Source organism: Thamnophis sirtalis, unplaced genomic scaffold (genome assembly GCF_051295495.1).
Source record: "Thamnophis sirtalis isolate CommonGarterSnake01/CBP01778 unplaced genomic scaffold, rThaSir2_p1.2 scaffold_13, whole genome shotgun sequence".
Classification (NCBI taxonomy): Eukaryota; Metazoa; Chordata; class Lepidosauria; order Squamata; family Natricidae; genus Thamnophis; species Thamnophis sirtalis.
Window position 1 is genome coordinate 1,923,026 of NW_028261393.1, and position 18,008 is coordinate 1,941,033.

Below are 18,008 nucleotides of genomic sequence, written 5' to 3' on the forward strand. Positions count from 1 at the left end.
TGAACATTGGGTTTCAGCAAAACTGCTCCCCTAGCAAAGCACCGGTTTGCTTAACAACCCCCCCAAAAAAGGTCGTACAATTAGGTCAGCTACATGATTGATCTGTTTTATAACCATCACAACTAATAAACCATGTTGGGCAGGCTCCATTAGGTGCGAGGTGGCGCAGCGGTTAGAGTGCAGTACTGCAGGCCACTTCAGCTGACTGCTATCTGCAGTTCGGCGGTTCTAATCTCACCGGCTCAAGGTGGACTCAGCCTTCCATCCTTCCGAGGTGGGTGAAATGAGGACCCGGATTGTTGTTGGGGGCGATATGCTGACTCTGTAAACCGCTTAGAGAGGGCTGAAAGCCCTAGGAAGCGGTATATAAGTTTTAACTGCTATTGCTAGATAGATAGATAGATAGATAGATAGATAGATAGATAGATAGATAGATAGATAGATAGATAGATAGATAGATAGATAGATAGAAATAGAAATAGAAATAGGTAGGTAGGTAGATTAGATAATCAATGATAGATAGATAGATAGATAGATAGATAGATAGATAGATAGATAGAGCCAAGGTGGCGCAGTGGTTAAATGCAGCACTGCAGGCCACTTCAGCTGACTGCTAGTTCTGCAGTTCAAATCTCACCGGCTCAAGGGTTGACTCAGCCTTCCATCCTTCCGAGGTGGGTGAAATGAGGACCCGGATTGTTGTTGGGGGCGATATGCTGACTCTGTAAACCGCTTAGAGAGGCCTGAAAGGCCTATGAAGCGGTATATAAGTCTAACTGCTATTGCTATAAGTGGAAGGACTACCTTGTTTTTTTAAAAAAATCAGATCCGTCTGGATCAGAACCTGGAACGGATAAGTGTGTGAAATATACATTTCAAAGTACTGTAGTGCCGTTTTGCAATTCCAAAGCGACCTGCTTTGGGAGAGAATGACACAAAAGTATCCACAACGTGTACTTCGCTATGGCAAAAATGCTTGCAAATGTCTACCCTTCAGAAGTGGGCATGCAAATGGCAACTGTGCATATTTCCTTTCCTGCGAAACATGCACGGATGCAGACAGCGCTGCATTTTATTTTATTTTTTTACCCCTTGCAAATTAGATCTTCTGCACTGATGTTCAAACTGCTGAATGGAAGATCAGTAAAGTGAGAATCGGATGAAAGCAAAATTGTTGATCTCTAGCAAATCATAAAGTGCAAGTAAGCTGCCTTATACTCTACCGGTAATACTTAACTTAGGACCACAGCTGGGATTGGCAATTAAGTTGTAAGTCGAGGCACACATGATTGGAAGCGATTTTATGACCTTTTTACCAGCGGTCATTAAGCAAACATTTGAATGGGGATTATTTGCTGGAAAAGTGTGAAAAAATGTCACAAATTGTGGTCAACCAGTTTGCCAAGTGCCCAAAATGTGGTCACACCACAAGGGAGGCCAGGGTGGCGTGACCATTTTCGTGGGTGCATTACAGGCCATAAAGTAACCGTTCCTTGATCATTGTTAAATGTGAATAGGTTGTGAAGCAACTTATCTTAAGTCGAGGACTACCTGTAGAGTTCTGGGCTCTCTTCTTTAGTTTAGTTCTGTCCATATTGACTAAAAGCAGCTATCCAGGGTTCCCTCAGGAATATTTCTGCTTCAGCTAGAAAAACCAGGATTTCCATCTGCAATTTTTCTCTTGCCAAAATTGTCTTTACAACAAAAATATTTTTGCTTATACGGAACACGTTTTAATGCTTTAAAAAAAGCATTAATATTTCTGAAGGACATGTAAACAGGTAAGCCGCCTATCAGGAATGTTTAAGGCAAGATTATTCTATTACGCCAATATTTTTCAGCTTTGGCTACTTTTAACATATATAGCCAGCTGCATTAGGGAATTCTGGGAGCTGAAGTCCATACATCTTACAAGTCGCCAAGGTTGAAAAAAAACTGTATTAACTGTTTGACTTTCTCCATGCTAAATGTGGCATCTTCAATCTATAGTAAATCTCAACTTCATTTCATGACTGGCGTACTTACGGTTCTTAAAAAAATCCATTCTCACAAGTTACTCAATTTCCTAAAGGTTGTATGAATGTAGTGTGAATAAAATGGTACTTCCCCCCCCCCCCCTTATATCCACATGATAAAAACTCAAACATGCAGGCAGCAGAATTCCATCTAACTTACACAAAGTGTGGGGAATTGTGTTTTTAGAAGGCCTGTCTTTTGGAAAGAGATTTTATGCATATATTTTTTTTCAGCACCGGCTTTCGGATTTCAACATGTTCAAAAGAGAAGCCATCCATTCTCGGGGAGGATTGCTTGGGGAGGAACTCCATTTGGCAATAACACAGAATTATTTCCATCTCTCCCAAGCGGTTCCACCCATCGCAGGTGAAAGTAACTATGGCGGACAGCTGCCTTTGGCTCTCAGCCCCAAAATACAAAGATGTTCTAGAGGAGCTCAGCATCCTTGTGGCTTAAGAAGCTCGTTCTGTATATAGAATCTAGGTACCATTTAACCGTCGGACCAACCTGTGCAGAATCCACACCATTTTTGCATCGTCCATGGATAGGATGGTCATGGTTAGCTTGACGTTTTCTTAGTAATCTTCAGATTCAAAACATCTGTTCCACCAACTAGGCACGTCGGGAGACCCCATCCAAGCTGCCCTTTTCTTCTCTGAAGGACGAGATCTATTTCGGAACGGGGTTATTCGAACTAGGATTGCACGCCCATCGCCCAGAACGGCCTTCTCCAACTTATCCATCGGGAGGCTCCAGATGCGCCCCTTCACTATCTCCATACTTCCATCCCTTCTTGAGGGATGACAAGGTGTCCTCAACACCTCCGAGAATGAAAGCATGGAAATTGGATAATTTCCCTGCCTCTCCAATTTGGGGATTTTGGATCATCCCTAGCACCATGGATGAGAGGACAGGAAATGTTTATATCATAAAATTTCCCTGGATTGAGTGAAGACCTTCTCAGCTGCCCAAGATGTAGTGTGACTTTGGAAACAGAGAGGCGTGTCTGGTCGAAAGGAAGTTTCTACTAAGGACACGGAAGGAAATATCTTCTGACCTTCACAACGGGGAATGGAAGCAGCTCTTCCTTTGCTGGATGAAGCATTTCTTGATTTAGGTAGCACCACAATTGCAACTGGAATTGCAATTGTAGTTGCGGTCGTAAATCAAGGCCCCGCGTGACTGGGCTTGATTTTAAGGCCTTTTTTTTTTTTTACAACAGCTGTAAAGTGAGTCAGCACAATTGTCAAGCGAAACACGTGGGCATTAAGCAAATCCATTCTCCTCTGGGTGGAGATTCCCATCCGAAATGGTGGAATCGTGAAAAACACGATTGGAAACTTACCAAAAAAAAATGCAGCAAAATTGCGATCACAAGACTGCAGGCCCCCTGCAACCAGTTGTAAATGGGAGCTGATTGTTAGGTACCCGGAATGTGATCACATGACACACACACCCCCAAGGAAGGGGCAACACCATGGTCACAACTTTGAGGAGAGGTCATATGTAGCTTTTCGAAAGTCCGTCATAACTTTCTGTACTTCTTCAACGACTGGTTGAAAGTCAAAAAACTCCCAGGATTGTAGTGTTTGCTATTCTGACAACCACCCAGGGACGCCCTGATTGGCCGCACCAGTAGTGGTTTGTTATGGTCAACAGGAAGGGTCGGGCGGAGAACCCTCGTAGGGGGAGACAACGTTCCTGTGCAAAGATGGGACCGCAAAAATGGGCAGGGAAGCGTCTTCTCTGATCGAGGCACTTTGAGGGCTCCCAAACTCGGTTACTCTGGGAAAGATCAGGAGGTCCGAATTCTCAGTTCGAAGGTTGTCTGGAAGGTGACAACTCACCAAGTGTCTTACAGGTCCAGAGACTCTTCCACCGGGACCGACTGCAGCTGAGTCAGCACTTTTTCATCCGAGTCCAGAGCTTCGGGGCCCAGGGGGTCCCCCCCAGCAGCAGCAGCCAGCAAAAGACCCTCACCCTCGGGCAGCCGCAGCTCCTCCATGGACCCCTTCTCCACCTCAAAGAGGCCCCCGGAGTTGCTCCCCTGCAGGGCCATGCTCACCGGGTTGGACCACACGACCTGCGGCTGAGACATGGACAGGCTCTCCGGCTGGGAGAAGCTGGAAAGGAGAGCGCCTGGGGCGGCGTCTGCTCTGAAGGCCACGCTGGCGGCACTGTCGGAGGATGGAAGAGGAGAGGCTTCCGCAGGCAGCACCGAGGGGACTCCCGCGAGCAACCCACTGTTGCCTTCAGGGGCTCCCAGAGCTGCCGGCGTGGCCATTGCCACCTCCTGCTTGATGGGAAGAGTCAAGGTCGAGGCGGCCGGAGCGGAGAGCACCAGGGTCATCAGCACGCTAGCCGGGAAGGTGGCGGTGAGGTTGAGCTTGCCCTGCTGGACGGCCATGCCGGTGACGATGGTGCTGTTGCCGGTGGCCGGGTTGGCCAGCAGGAGGTTACCTGGAGCAGGAGGACAACAGAGGAAAGATCTCTTAGCATCCGGTCTCCCCATCACTCAAACCCGGGGTCGGCCTCCTCCCCAGATTTAGGAGATGACCTTGGGGAGGAGCGACAGGACGGTTGAGGCGGGAGAACCGGCGGCTGGGAGAAAGTGGGACACGGGACAGGGGAATCCACAGTAGCCCCACCTGGGTTTTGTAAGACGACCGGAGAGGAATTCTTGAGATGACGAGAAATGGGTGTGCATGCTTTGAAAACCACCAAGCTCAGAGGCCCCCCCACCCTGAGCGACAAATATTCTCCTCTGCACGTACGTGGAGTGCCTCCCCAATTCTGGACTGTTGGATTTTTCCGGGGAGCCCCTAGCCCAGTGATGGCAAACCTTTTTTCGCTCGGGTGCCAAAAGTGATAGCCGACACACCCATAATCCAATGCCTCCCCACAGGCCCCACCTCCTACACATGCATGCGCTCCCCCCACACGTCCCACACGTCCCCCACCCCCGTGGATGCATGCACAACCCCCGTTTTGGTGCTAGCAGGCCTCCCTGAAGCCTCTTGGCACCAAAGACGGGGCAAGGGGGAGCCCATGCATGCACAGCCTCCTCCCCGTCCCCCCCTTCCCTCCGTGCATGCACATGCGACCTCCCCCGCGCATTCACTCGTGTCTCCCGCAGGCACCATCAGCTGGCCGGCAGGAGGCGTGCGGCCATGCGTGGTGGTTCTGAACTGGGCGGCGGCTCATGTGCCCGCAACAAGGGCTCTGTGTGCCCCCTGTGGAAGACATGTCAGAGGTCCACCCTCGTGGCACTGGCCTTCCCACAATGCTCGGAGAGTTCCTCAGTTATGGCTGGACAAGGCTCAGCCACCTCGGAAGCCGGGCTAGATAGATACCTTGTGCTGTGCCTGGAAGCTGCAGAGCGGTGACGCCAACGCCGGTGTTGAGGAGATGGACGTTGTTCTGGGCGAGGCCTCCGGCGACTCCCGTGCCTTGTGGGGCCCCAGCCACAGGGCCCACCTTGATGGGGGCGGCACTTGTCAGGATCTGGATGGGGCTGCCCACGCCCGGCTGCAGAGTCACCACCTGAGAGGTGGGCACCACTTGGGGCAAGGAGATGAGCTGGGAGCCCTGCGCCACCTGAGGGATGGAGACCAGCTGAGGGGCCGGAGCCCCGTGGGACATGGTGTAGATCTGAGTGGGAGACACGGGGACCATCTGAGGTGGGGACAGCAGCTGGGCCCCGGGAACCGTCTGGGACAGAGGGACCACCTGGGAAGGGGGCGAGACCTGGCTGAGCGGGAGAAGCGAGGGGGCAGAAACGTGGAGGACCGTGGCCTGGCCTGCAGAGGACCCAGGGACAGAGAGGACAGGGGCGGCAGAGATGGCAGGAGATGCCGCCCCTGTGGGCCCACCCCCCACTGGCCCTGTTCCCTGGGAAGTGGCCAGAGCTTGACCGACAGGGACCAGTTTAGCAAGAGGCACAATCTGCGGACTTTGGGGCGCTGCCGGTTGAGGGGCTACGGGCAACAGGGGGATTGTGGGGCTTTCCTCATTGGAAGGGACCACTTGGGGCATCGGCACCGCAGCCAACAGCGCCCCCTTGTGCTCGGAGAGGAGCGGGGAGGCCTCCGGGAGAGACAGGAGGGGAGGGAGAACTGCCCCCTGCCCAGCAGACTCCGGCTTCATTTCCACCCCGAACGCCAGCGGGTCCATGCTCTCCGACTTCACCTCTCCCTGGAGAGCCGCCGGGTTGAGGATGACCGTGGCTGGGGAGAGGGTCTCCAGAGGGGCTTTGCCCATCTCCTCCGCCTTGGGGGTCCTAGGGCTCAGCAGGCTGGCGGAGCCGTTCAGGAGGATGGGCGGGCTGGGAGCGGCCACGGGGCTGAGAGTGATGGTTTGGTTGTCTCCCAGCGTCAGCCCGTTCAGGATGACCCCTCCGGCGGGGGTCTGGATGACGGAGCCCCCGTTGAGGAGCACGGCGGGGGGAGAGCTGGCCGTGATGAAGTTTCCGTTCAGGAGGATGGACGAGGCGCTGGTGCAGGCGCCGGGGAGGAAGAGGCTGCCGGGGCCTGCGAGTCCCTCGTGGCTGGCGGACAGGCCCCGCGCGGCTTCGGTTTCTTCCGGACCGCGGCTAGATTCGTCCTCGGTGCTGAGGTTGCCATCCGATTCACTGCGGGAGAGAAGAGACGGTCAATCCCTAATGCGGCTGGTCCTCACCTTATAACCATTGGATTAATGTCTGAGCAGTGATGATGTTACCTAGTTGGGTCACGAAACGTCGGCAAGGAACTCACAAAATTACACTGAAAAAGTGACATATGACCATTCGTCACACTTATAGCTGTTGTGTCACCCCCTAAGACATCTCAAACTTGGGAACTTTTAAGACTTGTGGACTTCAACTCCCAGAATTCCCCAGCCAGCTATGCTGGCTGGGGAATTCTGGGAGTTGAAGTCCACAAGTCTTAAAGTTCTCAAGTCTGGGAGTTGAAGTCCACAAGTCTTAAAGTTCTCAAGTCTGGGAATTGAAATCCACAAGTCTTAAAGTTCTCAAGTCTGGGAGTTGAAATCCACAAGTCTTAAAGTTCTCAAGTCTGGGAGTTGAAATCCACAAGTCTTAAAGTTCTCAAGTCTGGGAATTGAAATCCACAAGTCTTAAAGTTCTCAAGTCTGGGAGTTGAAATCCACAAGTCTTAAAGTTCTCAAGTCTGGGAATTGAAATCCACAAGTCTTAAAGTTCTCAAGTCTGGGAATTGAAATCCACAAGTCTTAAAGTTCTCAAGTCTGGGAATTGAAATCCACAAGTCTTAAAGTTCTCAAGTCTGGGAGTTGAAATCCACAAATCTTAAAGTTCTCAAGTCTGGGAGTTGAAATCCACAAGTCTTAAAGTTCTCAAGTTTGGACACCCCTCCCCTAAATGATCAAAGTTCAGGTGCTTGGCAACTGTCTCGTATTTATGACGGTTGCCGTGTCCTGGAATCACGCGATCCCCTTTTTGCCACCTTCCGAATCAATGGGGAAGCCAGATTTACTGAACCACCCTAATTGAATAACTTCAGCGATTCACTTAACAACCGTGGCATGAAAGGTCGTACAATGGGACAAAGCTGGACTTAACCCAACTGCCTTGGTTAGCAACAGAAATTTGGGGCCTCAACTGTGGTTGTAAGTCGAGGACGACCTGAAATGCTGGTCTACAGCCCCCCACCCCACCAGCAAGACAATCTCTTAAGGAGAAATCCTCTTCAACCGCTCTGCAGCTCCCCAAATTCCTGCACCCAGGTAAGGGACCTCACTTAGTGACCCCCTTTTCTCTGGGCCGGAACAAGCGACTCACTTTCTTCCTACAATTTTTTTCTTTAGGAGGTGAACATGGCCCGTACCAGGGAGCTCCCCTCGATCCAGCAATCAGCTTCCACCCTGGATTCAATCCCTTCTCTTTGCCAAGCTCGGAAGAAATTTCTGGGAACTTCTAGAAACCGGGAGATGGTGAGTTCTAGTCCCGCTTTAGGCCTGAAAGCCAGCTGAGTGACTTGGGGCCCATCAGCAGCAGGCTGATGGGAGTTCTACTCCTGCCTTAGGTACGAAAGCAAGTTAGGTGGACTTCCCTCTCAACCCAACCCACCTCACAGGATCGTTGTAGTAGGGGAAATAGGAGGCGTATTAAATATAGGAGCCGAGGTGGCGCAGTGGTTAAATGCAGCACTGCAGGCTACTTCAGCTGACTGCAGTTCGGCTGTTCAAATCTCACCGGCTCAGGGTTGACTCAGCCTTCCATCCTTCCGAGGTGGGTGAAATGAGAACCCAGACTGTGGGGGCGATGTGCTGGCTCTGTAAACCGCTTAGAGAGGGCTGAAAGCCCTATGAAGCGGTATATAAGTCTAACTGCTATTGCTATGTCCGCTGCCTTGTTTAGTAAAAAGTGATAAAGGCGGGACATCAACAAATAAACCCCCCCAAAATGGTGATCGAATTTCCTTGGAAATTAGCTGGCTGGTACAAAGGGCCAGTTGGGTTGTTTTTTCGCCAGCTAAAAAACAATAATCTCGTATTTTCAGCCCACCCGAAAAGCGCGGAGATAAAACGGCATATAAATTTAATACCCCAAACGAGCAAATAAACTTAAGCCACAGAGGTCGAAGTAGTAATGCGGATGCCGTAGGGAAATTCCAGCCCCCTCTTCCCAGCGTCTGATGTCCTAACCCTGGTTTGAATAAACCACCTTGCTATTTTCCTAGAGCAGGGGTCTCCAAACTTGGCACCTTGAGCACTTCGGTCCCCAGAATTTCCCAGCCGGCATGACTTTAGAGCCGAGGTGGCGCAGTGGTTAAATGCAGCACTGCAGGCTACTGCTAGATCAGCAGTTCAGCGGTTCAAATCCCACCAGGCTCAGGGTTGACTCAGCCTTCCATCCTTCCGAGGTGGGTAAAATGAGGACCCAGATTGTTGGGGGCGATATGCTGACTCTGTAAACCGCTTAGAGAGGGCTGAAAGCCCTATGAAGCGGTATATAAGTCTACTGCTATTGCTATATTGCTATTGCTTTAAAAAGTTGCCAAGGTTGGACACCCCTTACTCTAGGAAAATAAGAGCATTTTATGGACCGGCTGAGGAATTCTGGGAATTGGAAGTCCACAAGTCTCTTAAAAATTGCCAATTTTTGGAGCGTGGCTGCCCAAGATTTAGGATTAGATGGCTTCTTGTGGGTCCCACCCTCAACCGATCAAACGTTCAACCACAGCCTAGCTGCCTTCCTTCGGGATTACTCCAGAGGCCGTGTTAGTGAGCATTCCCAACGCTTGAGGAAGAGGTGGAGCTCCGTCCACCAGCTATCTGGAGGAGGAGGTGGAGATGGTTTCTGGGTCCCCACCCTTGCCCTGGGAAGGGAGGAGGAGATCGGGAGGAAAAAGGCCCAGCGAAATTCAACGCCTGGGATTCAGATTTCACAACAAAGGAGCGCTAAGCCTTCCACGTTGTGTGGGCTGAAGAAGAGGGAGGGACGACTCCAGCTGGGGAAAAGGAGGGCCCGTGGAAGCAGGGAAAGAGCCACGGGGACATCTGGGCTGGATGGAGGCTCCGTCAGGCCTCCCTTGAAAGGATGCGGCGGGCGGGGAAGTTCTCCCCGTTGAGGTTCTTCTAAACTGCCCCAAAACCCAGCAGAGATGATGATCAGTTGCCTAGAAGAAGAATGATTCTCAACCTTGGTCCCTTTCAGGCGTGTGGACTTCAACTCCCACAATTCCCCAGCCAGCTGGCTGGGGAATTGTGGGAGTTGAAGTCCACACGCCTGAAAGGGACCAAGGTTGAGAAACAATGGCCTAAGCCCTAGAGCGTCTCATGGCTTGGTTGGAGAAAGGAGAAGGAAGACCCCCGGGGTCCTCGGTGCTCCCTGAGCTGGGTGGTTTTCTTGCAGACGTTTTGTGACCCCACTGGGTAACATCATCAGTGCTCGGGGGGGAGTGGGGTTCACGGAGGAGGAGGAGGACTGTGAAGTCCTTGGTGCTCTCTGAGCTTGGTGGGTTTCCATCCAGGCGTTTTGCGACCCAAACTAACGAACACCGTCAGGGCTCCTCACATTTGGTCTACTGAGCAGTGATGATGTTGCCTAGCTGGGTCACGAAACGTCTGCGAGGAACCCACCAAGCTCAGACGGTACCAAGAGAACCCCCCCCCCCATTTCAACCCTGAGCTACAAATATTCTCTTCGGTTGGTAGGTTGCCCACCTCCCTGGCTTTTTTGGCACGCTCAGAAAATTCTGCCAAGCTCAGAAAATTCTGCCAAGCTCAGAAAATTCTGCCAAGCTCAGAAAATTCTGCCAAGCTCAGAAAATTCTGCCAAGCTCAGAAAATTCTGCCAACTCCGAGGCAGCTCACCCACTCATCTCTAGCCCCCCCCCCCAAGGACGGCCCAGGACCCCAGGGGAATAAAGTGGGTGGTGGGACAGACCAGGGTGGGTGGGGGTGGCATCTCCTTTGTTGGCCGGTCAAAGCTGGGGGGAGCAGAAGGGAGCTACGACTCTTGCTGGCTGCCTTTGGGGGTTGGTGGGAATTTACACCTGGCCAGGAGCATTTGGGGGGAGGGAGCCCTCCCAGCCCCCGTTTTGCAAAACCCTCCCGCTTGCATTCCCCAGATTCCAAGGGTCCCCCCCCTCCCCGGTGCAGAAATGGCTGGGGTGGGGGGAGCAGCAGGTGAAATCCCCCCTACTCAGGATGGGGTTTACGTTTCATCCTTGCAGAGCTGGGGAGGAGGGGCTGCTTAGGATTCAGGAGACCCCCGACTCTCAGGGCTGCATCCCCCACCGTCCCTTTTGAGACCACGACCCCCCAGCCTCGCCGGGGATGACGGGGAGCGGCTTCCCGCTCCCTTCCTAAGGCTGCGCCTCCAAGCGTTGGCAAGCGCCCGGATAGCCTGCGGCGGCAGCTGGAGGCTCTACCGCTCTCCCTGCCTAGCCGGAGCCAAGGGGTCTGTCCAGCGGGCGCGCTCAGCCCATGCCCAGAGGGCCGCCTTGCCCTTACCTCTTGCTGGGCGTGCCTCCTCCTCCTCCTCCCGCGGCTCCTCCGGCCGCTCCGCCGCCGCCGCCTCCCCGGTCGCGCTGCCGCCGGTTCTTGAACCAGTTGCTGACCTGGGTGAGGGAGAGGCCGGTGTCGCGGGCCAGGCGGCGCTTCTGCTCGGGGCTCGGGTAGCGGCTGCGGCCGTAGGAGTCGCGCAGGGCGGCCCGGGAGCGGCGCTTGAAGCAGTAGACCGTCTCCTCGCCGTCCCAGATGGTAGCCGGCAGCGGGAACTTCTTGCGCAGCCGGTACTTGTCGACGGCGCCCAGCGCCCGGCCCCGCGCCGCCTCCGCCTCCCGGTAGCGCGCCCGCAGGTAGAGGTCCTGCAGGAAAGGGTGGTGGGGCGCCCCGAAGGGCCGGCTCTGCACCAGCCGGTACAGCTCCGCGAAGTCGCCCCGCTCGAAGGCGAGCAGCGCCCGCGCCTTAGCCAGGCTCTCGCCGCCGCCCGACGCCTCCAGCCGCGACGCTTCCTCGGCCGGCAGCGAGCCCAGGAAGCGGCCCAGCCGGCCCGGGTCGCCCGCCTGCAGCAGCGCCTCGCACACGCACGAGACCTGCTCGGCCGAGAAGCGCGGCAGGCCGGCGGCCGGAGTAGCGGGAGCGGCCGCAGCAGCAGCAGGAGGAGGAGAAGCCGCCGCCGCTGCTGCGGGAGGAGCCGCGGCGGGCTCGGCGCGGGACGGGGCGGGCGACGAAGTTGGCAAAAGTTTGTGCGGCTCTGCTCCGGCGCTGGCCGCGGGCGGCGGGGCGGCGGGTGGGCCGCGGCCGGGAGGCTCGGCGGGGAAGGAGGCCATGTTCGGGCGCGGGAGTCCGCCCCCCCCCTCGCCTGCCCGCCCGCCTCCCTCCCTCCGGCCCGGTCCCCTCCCCGTCCGGCCCCCTGGCGTCCCTAGCCTCCCCCCGCCCGCCCCGCCGCTGCCCCCAGCCCCTCCGGATCCGCCCGCCCCTCCACCGCCGCTTTCCCCTCCTCCTCCTCCCTCCTCGGGGCGGGGCTCCTCCTCCTCCTTCGGCCAGGCGCTCTCCCGCTCCGGCGAGGCTGCGCCCAACCCCGATCTCGTCCCCCCCCTCGGTCGGGATCTCTCCCGCATCCCGCGGAAATCCAAAGTACTTCCCGATTCGCCCGATGGGTCGTTTCCAAGCGAAGTTGCTTTGCGCACACACACACACAGCCCAGTCCCGGGAAACTTGCTTGGACTACCCCTTTTCGGCCCTTGGGAGACCCTCCGATGCTCCCCTCCCAAAACGTGGGGTGCTCCACCGCTGGAGGTTTGCAACAAAAGAATAGACAACGTTTTGTCCTGGATGGGATGATGGTTGAGTGCATGGGGTGGACTAGAACAGTGTTTCTCAACCTTGGCAACTTGAAGATGTCCGGACTTCAACTCCCAGAATTCGCTGGCTGGGGAATTCTGGGAGTTGAAGTCCGGACATCTTCAAGTTGCCAAGGTTGAGAAACACTGGACTAGAAGACCTCCCAGGTCCCTTCCAGCAGTAGGATTCAAAGAAAGCCAGGATGGACTTGAATGTGGTTTTGCCCCACCCTGGGCTTCAAATTCCATTAAACTCAGCCAGGATTGGGGGGGGGGGGAGGTTGGGGCTAAGAGGGGCTGGCAGGAGAAGCCGCCCTCCTCTGTTCAGCACCTGCCCACCGATGATCATCTGTGCCCCCTTTGAGTCCAGTTTCCCACGCCATGGGTCTGTTGCCCCTCCCGTGAGCGTCTCTGTGGTCAGAAGCTCCCCATCCTGGTTAGTGTTTAACCCTGATTCGACTTCTCTTAGAACCAGCGGTGTCCAGTCTTCTCAACCTAAAAGATTTATGGACTTCAATCCCACAAATTCCCCAGGCAGCTTTTGTCCTTGTGGCTTCGTCCACAAATCTTTTTTTTTTTTTTTGGGGGGGGGGGGAGGGTAAATGTGTGTGTAGCTCTTTTGAAAAATATACTTTTTTATTTTCCATTTTCATAACATACAATCACATGTATACTATTACATAGCCAATATCCTATTGTATTAAGTAGTAATTACATCAGTTCCTCTTGTCCTCAACGCCCAGAAAGATAAAAACCCATTATTGGCTCTTCTGCTCTCCATACACCTCTTTCTTCTGCCTCTCTCCTACCTCCTTTCCTCCCTCCATCATCCTCTTCTACTCTACTTCCCCTTCCTTTCTCCTTCTCTCTCTTCATTCCACTCCTCCTTATCCTCCTCATCTTCCCCCCTTACCCTCTCTCCTATCCCTCTCTTCCCACCTTTCTTCTCTCCTCTGTTTCCCACTCTTCCTCTCATTGGTGTACTTCTGCTTCCACAAAATCTTAACGTGGCCAAGGTTGAACAGCCTTCGGCAGTCTTTAGCCACCCACCCACTCTGTGCGCTTGGTGGGCACCGGGTTGGGGAAAGTTGCTGTGAAAAGCAGGTGCGAATTCCTTGCCAGGTGTAATTTGGAGAGGCGGCCATGGAGGTTCAAAGCCGCAGGGCCACAATCTTCCATTCAAGAGCCTGATCTGGCCAGGATCCATGGGGCGGCAAGGGCAATAAGGGTCAGCCAGGGCATTCTGGGTGGTGGCGTCGCCACTCGACGGGGGCCCAACTGCTGCCAGGAGCAGCTGCCTTCCACAAATTCCCTTTATCACAATTTTATTGTTCTTGGCCTTCCCCTTTTTTATGGCGGCTGCTTGGGAGCTGTTGAGATAAAGCTAAAGGAATAAATAAATAAAGTTATAAAGCCATACAATAACACAATAAGACTGTAAAGGGAGGCGGCTTTAGGACTTACAGGAAACCCCTAATCGGAGGCTAGGAACACTGGGAGAACGTTGGTTTGACTTGTTGCCAACCAAATGCGATTCCCATTTTCATAAAACGTAGGATTTGTAGTGAATTTTGCTTGTTCTTCTACACCTTGTGGTCTTCCTTCCCAAGGCTTCCCAATTCTGATCACTTTCAGATAGATGTGTGGACCTCAACTCCCAGAATTCCCCAGCCAGCCAAGCTGGCTGGGGAATTCTGGGAGTTGAAGTCCACAAAGTTACCAAGGTTGGGAAACTCTTGCTTTAAAGAGACAAACGAGCAAAAACCTCTCCCACTGCCCCTGTCCCTCATTCCCCCTTGCAATCTCAACCCTCCCACAGTCGCATTTTTTGCCGCCTTGCTTGGTGAAGACTTGGTGAAAAACTCGAAAAATCTGCCATTGTTACATAACTTGGCTCAAACTTAGGGAGAGAGAATTCTAGGATCACCTGCCATTTCCCAGGCTGGACACCAGGGGGTGCTGTTGGCCACACAGGTTTGTTAATGATGGAGAATTCTAAGACTGGTTACTTAGAAACAGGGGGATAAAAACAGACAAAACTGCTTCATATCTATAGGTAATAAATCCTGTTTCCAGATAAGAAATTACCGTGGTATGTTGGACATCCTGGCGTGGGGTTTTAAAACTGGGAATCCGGAAGCGCCTTTTCCAACTAACCAATTTCAGTAGAAAGTTTTTTTTGGGGGGGAAACACCACATTTCATTAAATATATATTTTTTTAAAAATAAAACAAGAAAATGCACGCCCAGATTCCTAACCTTAACCCTGGCACTTTGATCACAGGGAAGCCATTTTGACTTTTTTGACCCGCCTAGGACTCCCCCGCTCCTCACTTTGCTCCTGAGGAAACCAAAGAGAAAACCAGCCGTGAAATCTTTGCAATTTGACTTTTGCAAAGGGCAGCCTGGAAGGGTCTCTAACCCAAGGCCCCAAACGTTCACCAGGGCGGGGGGATCAAAAGGGGGAGGCTGAGAACCCTTGTAAACTATTCCCAGCCAGCTGCCCCCCCTCCAAAAAAAAAGCTGGCTGTTCTGTGGTCCCATTTAGGAAGCAGGAATGTTTCTGTTCTAAACTTAGCTTGGTGGATCCTGGCCAGAAACAGTTTGCAAGGAGAGGGTAGGTGAGAGGGATGTTTTCCAGCGAGCTGACCTCCCTCCCCATCACAGCAAGGAGTAGGGGGGGGGGATGACCCAAGCAGAAATAAACCCCCTCCTCACATGTCCTCATGGCCTGAATGGATGGGAGAGAATCCCCCCTCCTCTTCCCTGTTTACCTCTTTATTGCTCTCGTGAACATAAATGGGTGTTGATTAGTTTTGCATCGAAGGCTTCTGTCCGCCCGCTTTGCAAATGAAAATTCTTGTCTTTCTGGGCGGCTGCAACCATCTCATGCCCATCCTACCCCGTTTGCCAACTTCACCTCCCCTCGGGCAGGTAGTTTTCTCCACAAGGAGAAAGAAGGAAGGAAGGAAGCCATTGGTAGAAAATGCCCTGGTTGGATCGGGCCAGGCCATCAATGTGTGAATGGGTTCTGGGTTTGCACGTGATCGGAAGGCTGGTCCTTCAGGATCCTAGTGAGTGCGGGGAGCAAGCTAGGAGTGCTGTCAATCAATCAGAATGGAGCTGGAAGGGATATGGAGGTCTTCTAGTCCAGCCCTCTGATCAACCATGTAACCATTTCAGATAAGTGGCTGTGCAATCTCTCCTTAAAAACCTGCAGTGGTGGGGCCCCCCACAACCTCTGGAGGCAAGTAACCAGTAGTTCCACTGGTTAATTGTCTGCACTGTTAGGAAATTTCTTTCTCCTTAGTTCCAGGTTGATTCTCTCCTCGTTGAGTTCCATCTTTCACGAGTCGCTTCTCATCCTACTTTCTGGTGCTTTGGAGAACAGGTTGACCCCCCTCTTCTCTGTGGCAGCCCCTGGAAGACAGTTATTATATCACCCCTCACCCTTCTCTCCATTAGAGACCAGAAAAGTACCAGACCCCCAAAGTCGAACAGCATAACTCCGATTTCCTGGGGGGATCTTTCAAACCCCCTGCCAGAAGCTGCAGGACTCATCATAAACCTGATGGGGGCCCGGGATGTGTTGAGACCCCAGGCAAGGAAGGGTTAAAAGGGGGAAAGGAGCCTCTTGGCCTGAGACTCCCTTCCTCGGACCTTTAGATGGGCACCCGTGCCTGGTTGCTCCTGCGCAGGCCTTGGCACCGGAGGACGGAAAGCCAGGCTGGATTGGGCAGGATGCTGGAGGAGGGCGAGGTGTGGCTTCCCGGGGCCAGGGGGTGGGGTGGGGTGGGGCTGAGAGGGAACCCAGGAAAGGGGGGGGGCAGAAAGAGGGCTAATGCTTTTCTCCCCCGCCCTCCCCGCAGTGGGGCCCTGGGGGAGGGGGAAGTTTTGGGCACCTGGAACTCTGCAGAGGAACCAGGGAAGGGCAGCCGCAGGGTGTGCCAAGCACGGGCAGCCAGCAACGGACGGGCGGACGGGGAGGGAGCGTGCAAGACCCGGAGAAGGAGCCTATTTTGGCTCGAAAGGCAGCGCACTTGGGACACTGGGAAAGGCGTGGAAAGCTGGCGCGTTGCGTGTTTGTGCGCTGCGGGAGGGAAAAAGAGCCTGAGCGCTCCCAGACTGGGTGGCCACGAGGCAGGCACGGGAGGCAGCCGTGGGGGCTCTGTGTGTGTGTGTGTTGGGGGGTGGGTGGGGGAAGACCCTGTGTGTACGCCAGGAAGGGAGGAAAGCCTAAAGCCCGAAGTGCGCAAGAAAGAGGAAATCTGTGCGCGCAACGGAGTTGTGAAGAAGCCGTCCAGCCCCTCTTTTGGTGAGACGCTCAGCCGGACGTCCCTCTCGAGAAACCGGTGAATTAAAGACCCCGGGAACGAGATGGTCAGCCAGGAGGGAGCCCACTCCACGTAGCCCCTTCCACGGAGACCTCAAGGACAGTGTGCCCAGCCTGGAGTGAGCCCGCCTGGGGTGTCCCCAGCCTCCCCATGGCAGCAGAGGTCCGACTGAAGAAACTGGAGGAGCTGGTCCTCGACCGCAGCGTGGTGGGCTCGGAGACCCTGGTGGACCTCCTGCTCTGCGTCCATCACGAGCTGAGCACTTCGCCCCTGGCCCAGGAGAAATACATCACCGAGTTCCTGCAGTGGGGTGAGTCCTGTTGGCAGCTGTCATTGGGGGGTGGGGGACCGGAGAGGGGGAGAACTTGATTTAAGGCAACATGGTTGATGTGTTCTGTCCCAGAGAGGGCAGTGAGAAGAAGGGGGTCTTTGTGGCTTTGGGGCATAGCTGCCCAGACTTGCTTTGCAAATGAGATATTGGGGGGGGGGGGAGAGCTAATTTGGTCTAGTGGTGAAGGCACCATGCTAGAAACTGGGAGAAAGGTGAGTTCTAGTCCCTTCCTGGGCCTGAAAGCCAGTTGAGTGACTTCAGGCCAATCACTAGGAGAGAGAGAGTTCTAGTCCCTCCTTAAGTATGAAAGCTGGCTAGGTGAGTCTGGCTGAATCGCCAGGAGGCGGGGAGTTCTAGTTCCCCTTTATGCATGAAAGCCGGCTTGGGTGAGTTTGGGTCAGTCTTTCTCTCTCATCCCCGTCCACCTCACAAGCTGGTTGTGGTGGTGGGGAAAAACAGGAGGAAGACGCAGCATTGTGTGTGTGGGTTGCCTTGAGTCACTTATAAACCAACACAAAGTAAACATACACAAACACACACACAGAGAGAGACAGACACCCAGTGAATAAATAAATAAAACACCTTCAATTACTTAGACTTGGGTGAGTCTGAAACTTGGAAAAAGATTCGTTTCTAAGTGCTTTGGGGTGTTGAAAGCCAGACTTACCCACCCCCACCCCCCTTTCTGTAAATTAGACCGTGATTAATTGTGGGTTGTGGGTCACACTTCTGGGAATCTGACCCCAAAGAAAAGCCTAAAGTGACAGCGAGGAATGGATGCAATTAACCCGTTCTTCGATAGATATTCACCGTTTAGCTGGTGGGTTGTGTTTATTATCGAAATCCAGGTACCTGGAAGGCAGGACTGGTGGCTGCCGGGTGTAAGTTACTCTTGGAGTAGCCCTTCCTTATTTCCCTCCAACTGGAGGCCGGACCAAACTTTGGATCTCTTCACACTCCCTTGTTTCTCCCTCATCTTTGAAGCCCGGTCTCCTTCAAGGAATAGAGGAGGCTGCC

General features: G+C 53.7%; 2 protein-coding genes across 4 annotated transcripts in view; one reads left to right on the forward strand and one right to left on the reverse strand.

Annotated features, from left to right (window-relative positions):
• Positions 1 to 658: 658 nt before the first annotated feature.
• Positions 659 to 11,923, reverse strand: SIX5 (SIX homeobox 5). Its single transcript, XM_087728230.1, has 3 exons — positions 10,993 to 11,923; positions 5,370 to 6,646; positions 659 to 4,476 (listed from the first exon to the last, which is right to left on the reverse strand). The coding sequence occupies exons 1-3, from the start codon at positions 11,811 to 11,813 to the stop codon at positions 3,872 to 3,874; spliced, it is 2,703 nt and encodes a 900-aa protein (XP_087584356.1). The 5' UTR covers positions 11,814 to 11,923; the 3' UTR covers positions 659 to 3,871.
• A 4,726-nt stretch (positions 11,924 to 16,649) lies between these two features.
• The window catches only part of DMPK (DM1 protein kinase), a 24,570-nt gene continuing 23,211 nt past the window's right edge, over positions 16,650 to 18,008 (forward strand). For all 3 annotated transcript variants that reach the window (XM_087728410.1, XM_087728411.1, XM_087728412.1), the window contains exon 1: positions 16,650 to 16,970. In XM_087728410.1, the coding sequence (XP_087584536.1) occupies positions 16,811 to 16,970 (160 nt within the window). In that variant the 5' untranslated portion in view covers positions 16,650 to 16,810. The remainder of the gene's footprint in view (positions 16,971 to 18,008) is intronic.

What these genes read in the sequence shown, in the direction of transcription:
- SIX5 (XM_087728230.1), bottom strand. Translation starts at nt 11,813, where the DNA reads ATGGCCTCCTTCCCCGCCGAGCCTCCCGGCCGCGGCCCACCCGCCGCC. An exon ending in GGAGGCACGCCCAGCAAGAG is followed by an intron (nt 6,647 to 10,992) that starts GTAAGGGCAAGG and finishes TCTCTCCCGCAG; the next exon opens with TGAATCGGATGGCAACCTCA. An exon ending in GCTTCCAGGCACAGCACAAG is followed by an intron (nt 4,477 to 5,369) that starts GTATCTATCTAG and finishes CTCCTGCTCCAG; the next exon opens with GTAACCTCCTGCTGGCCAAC.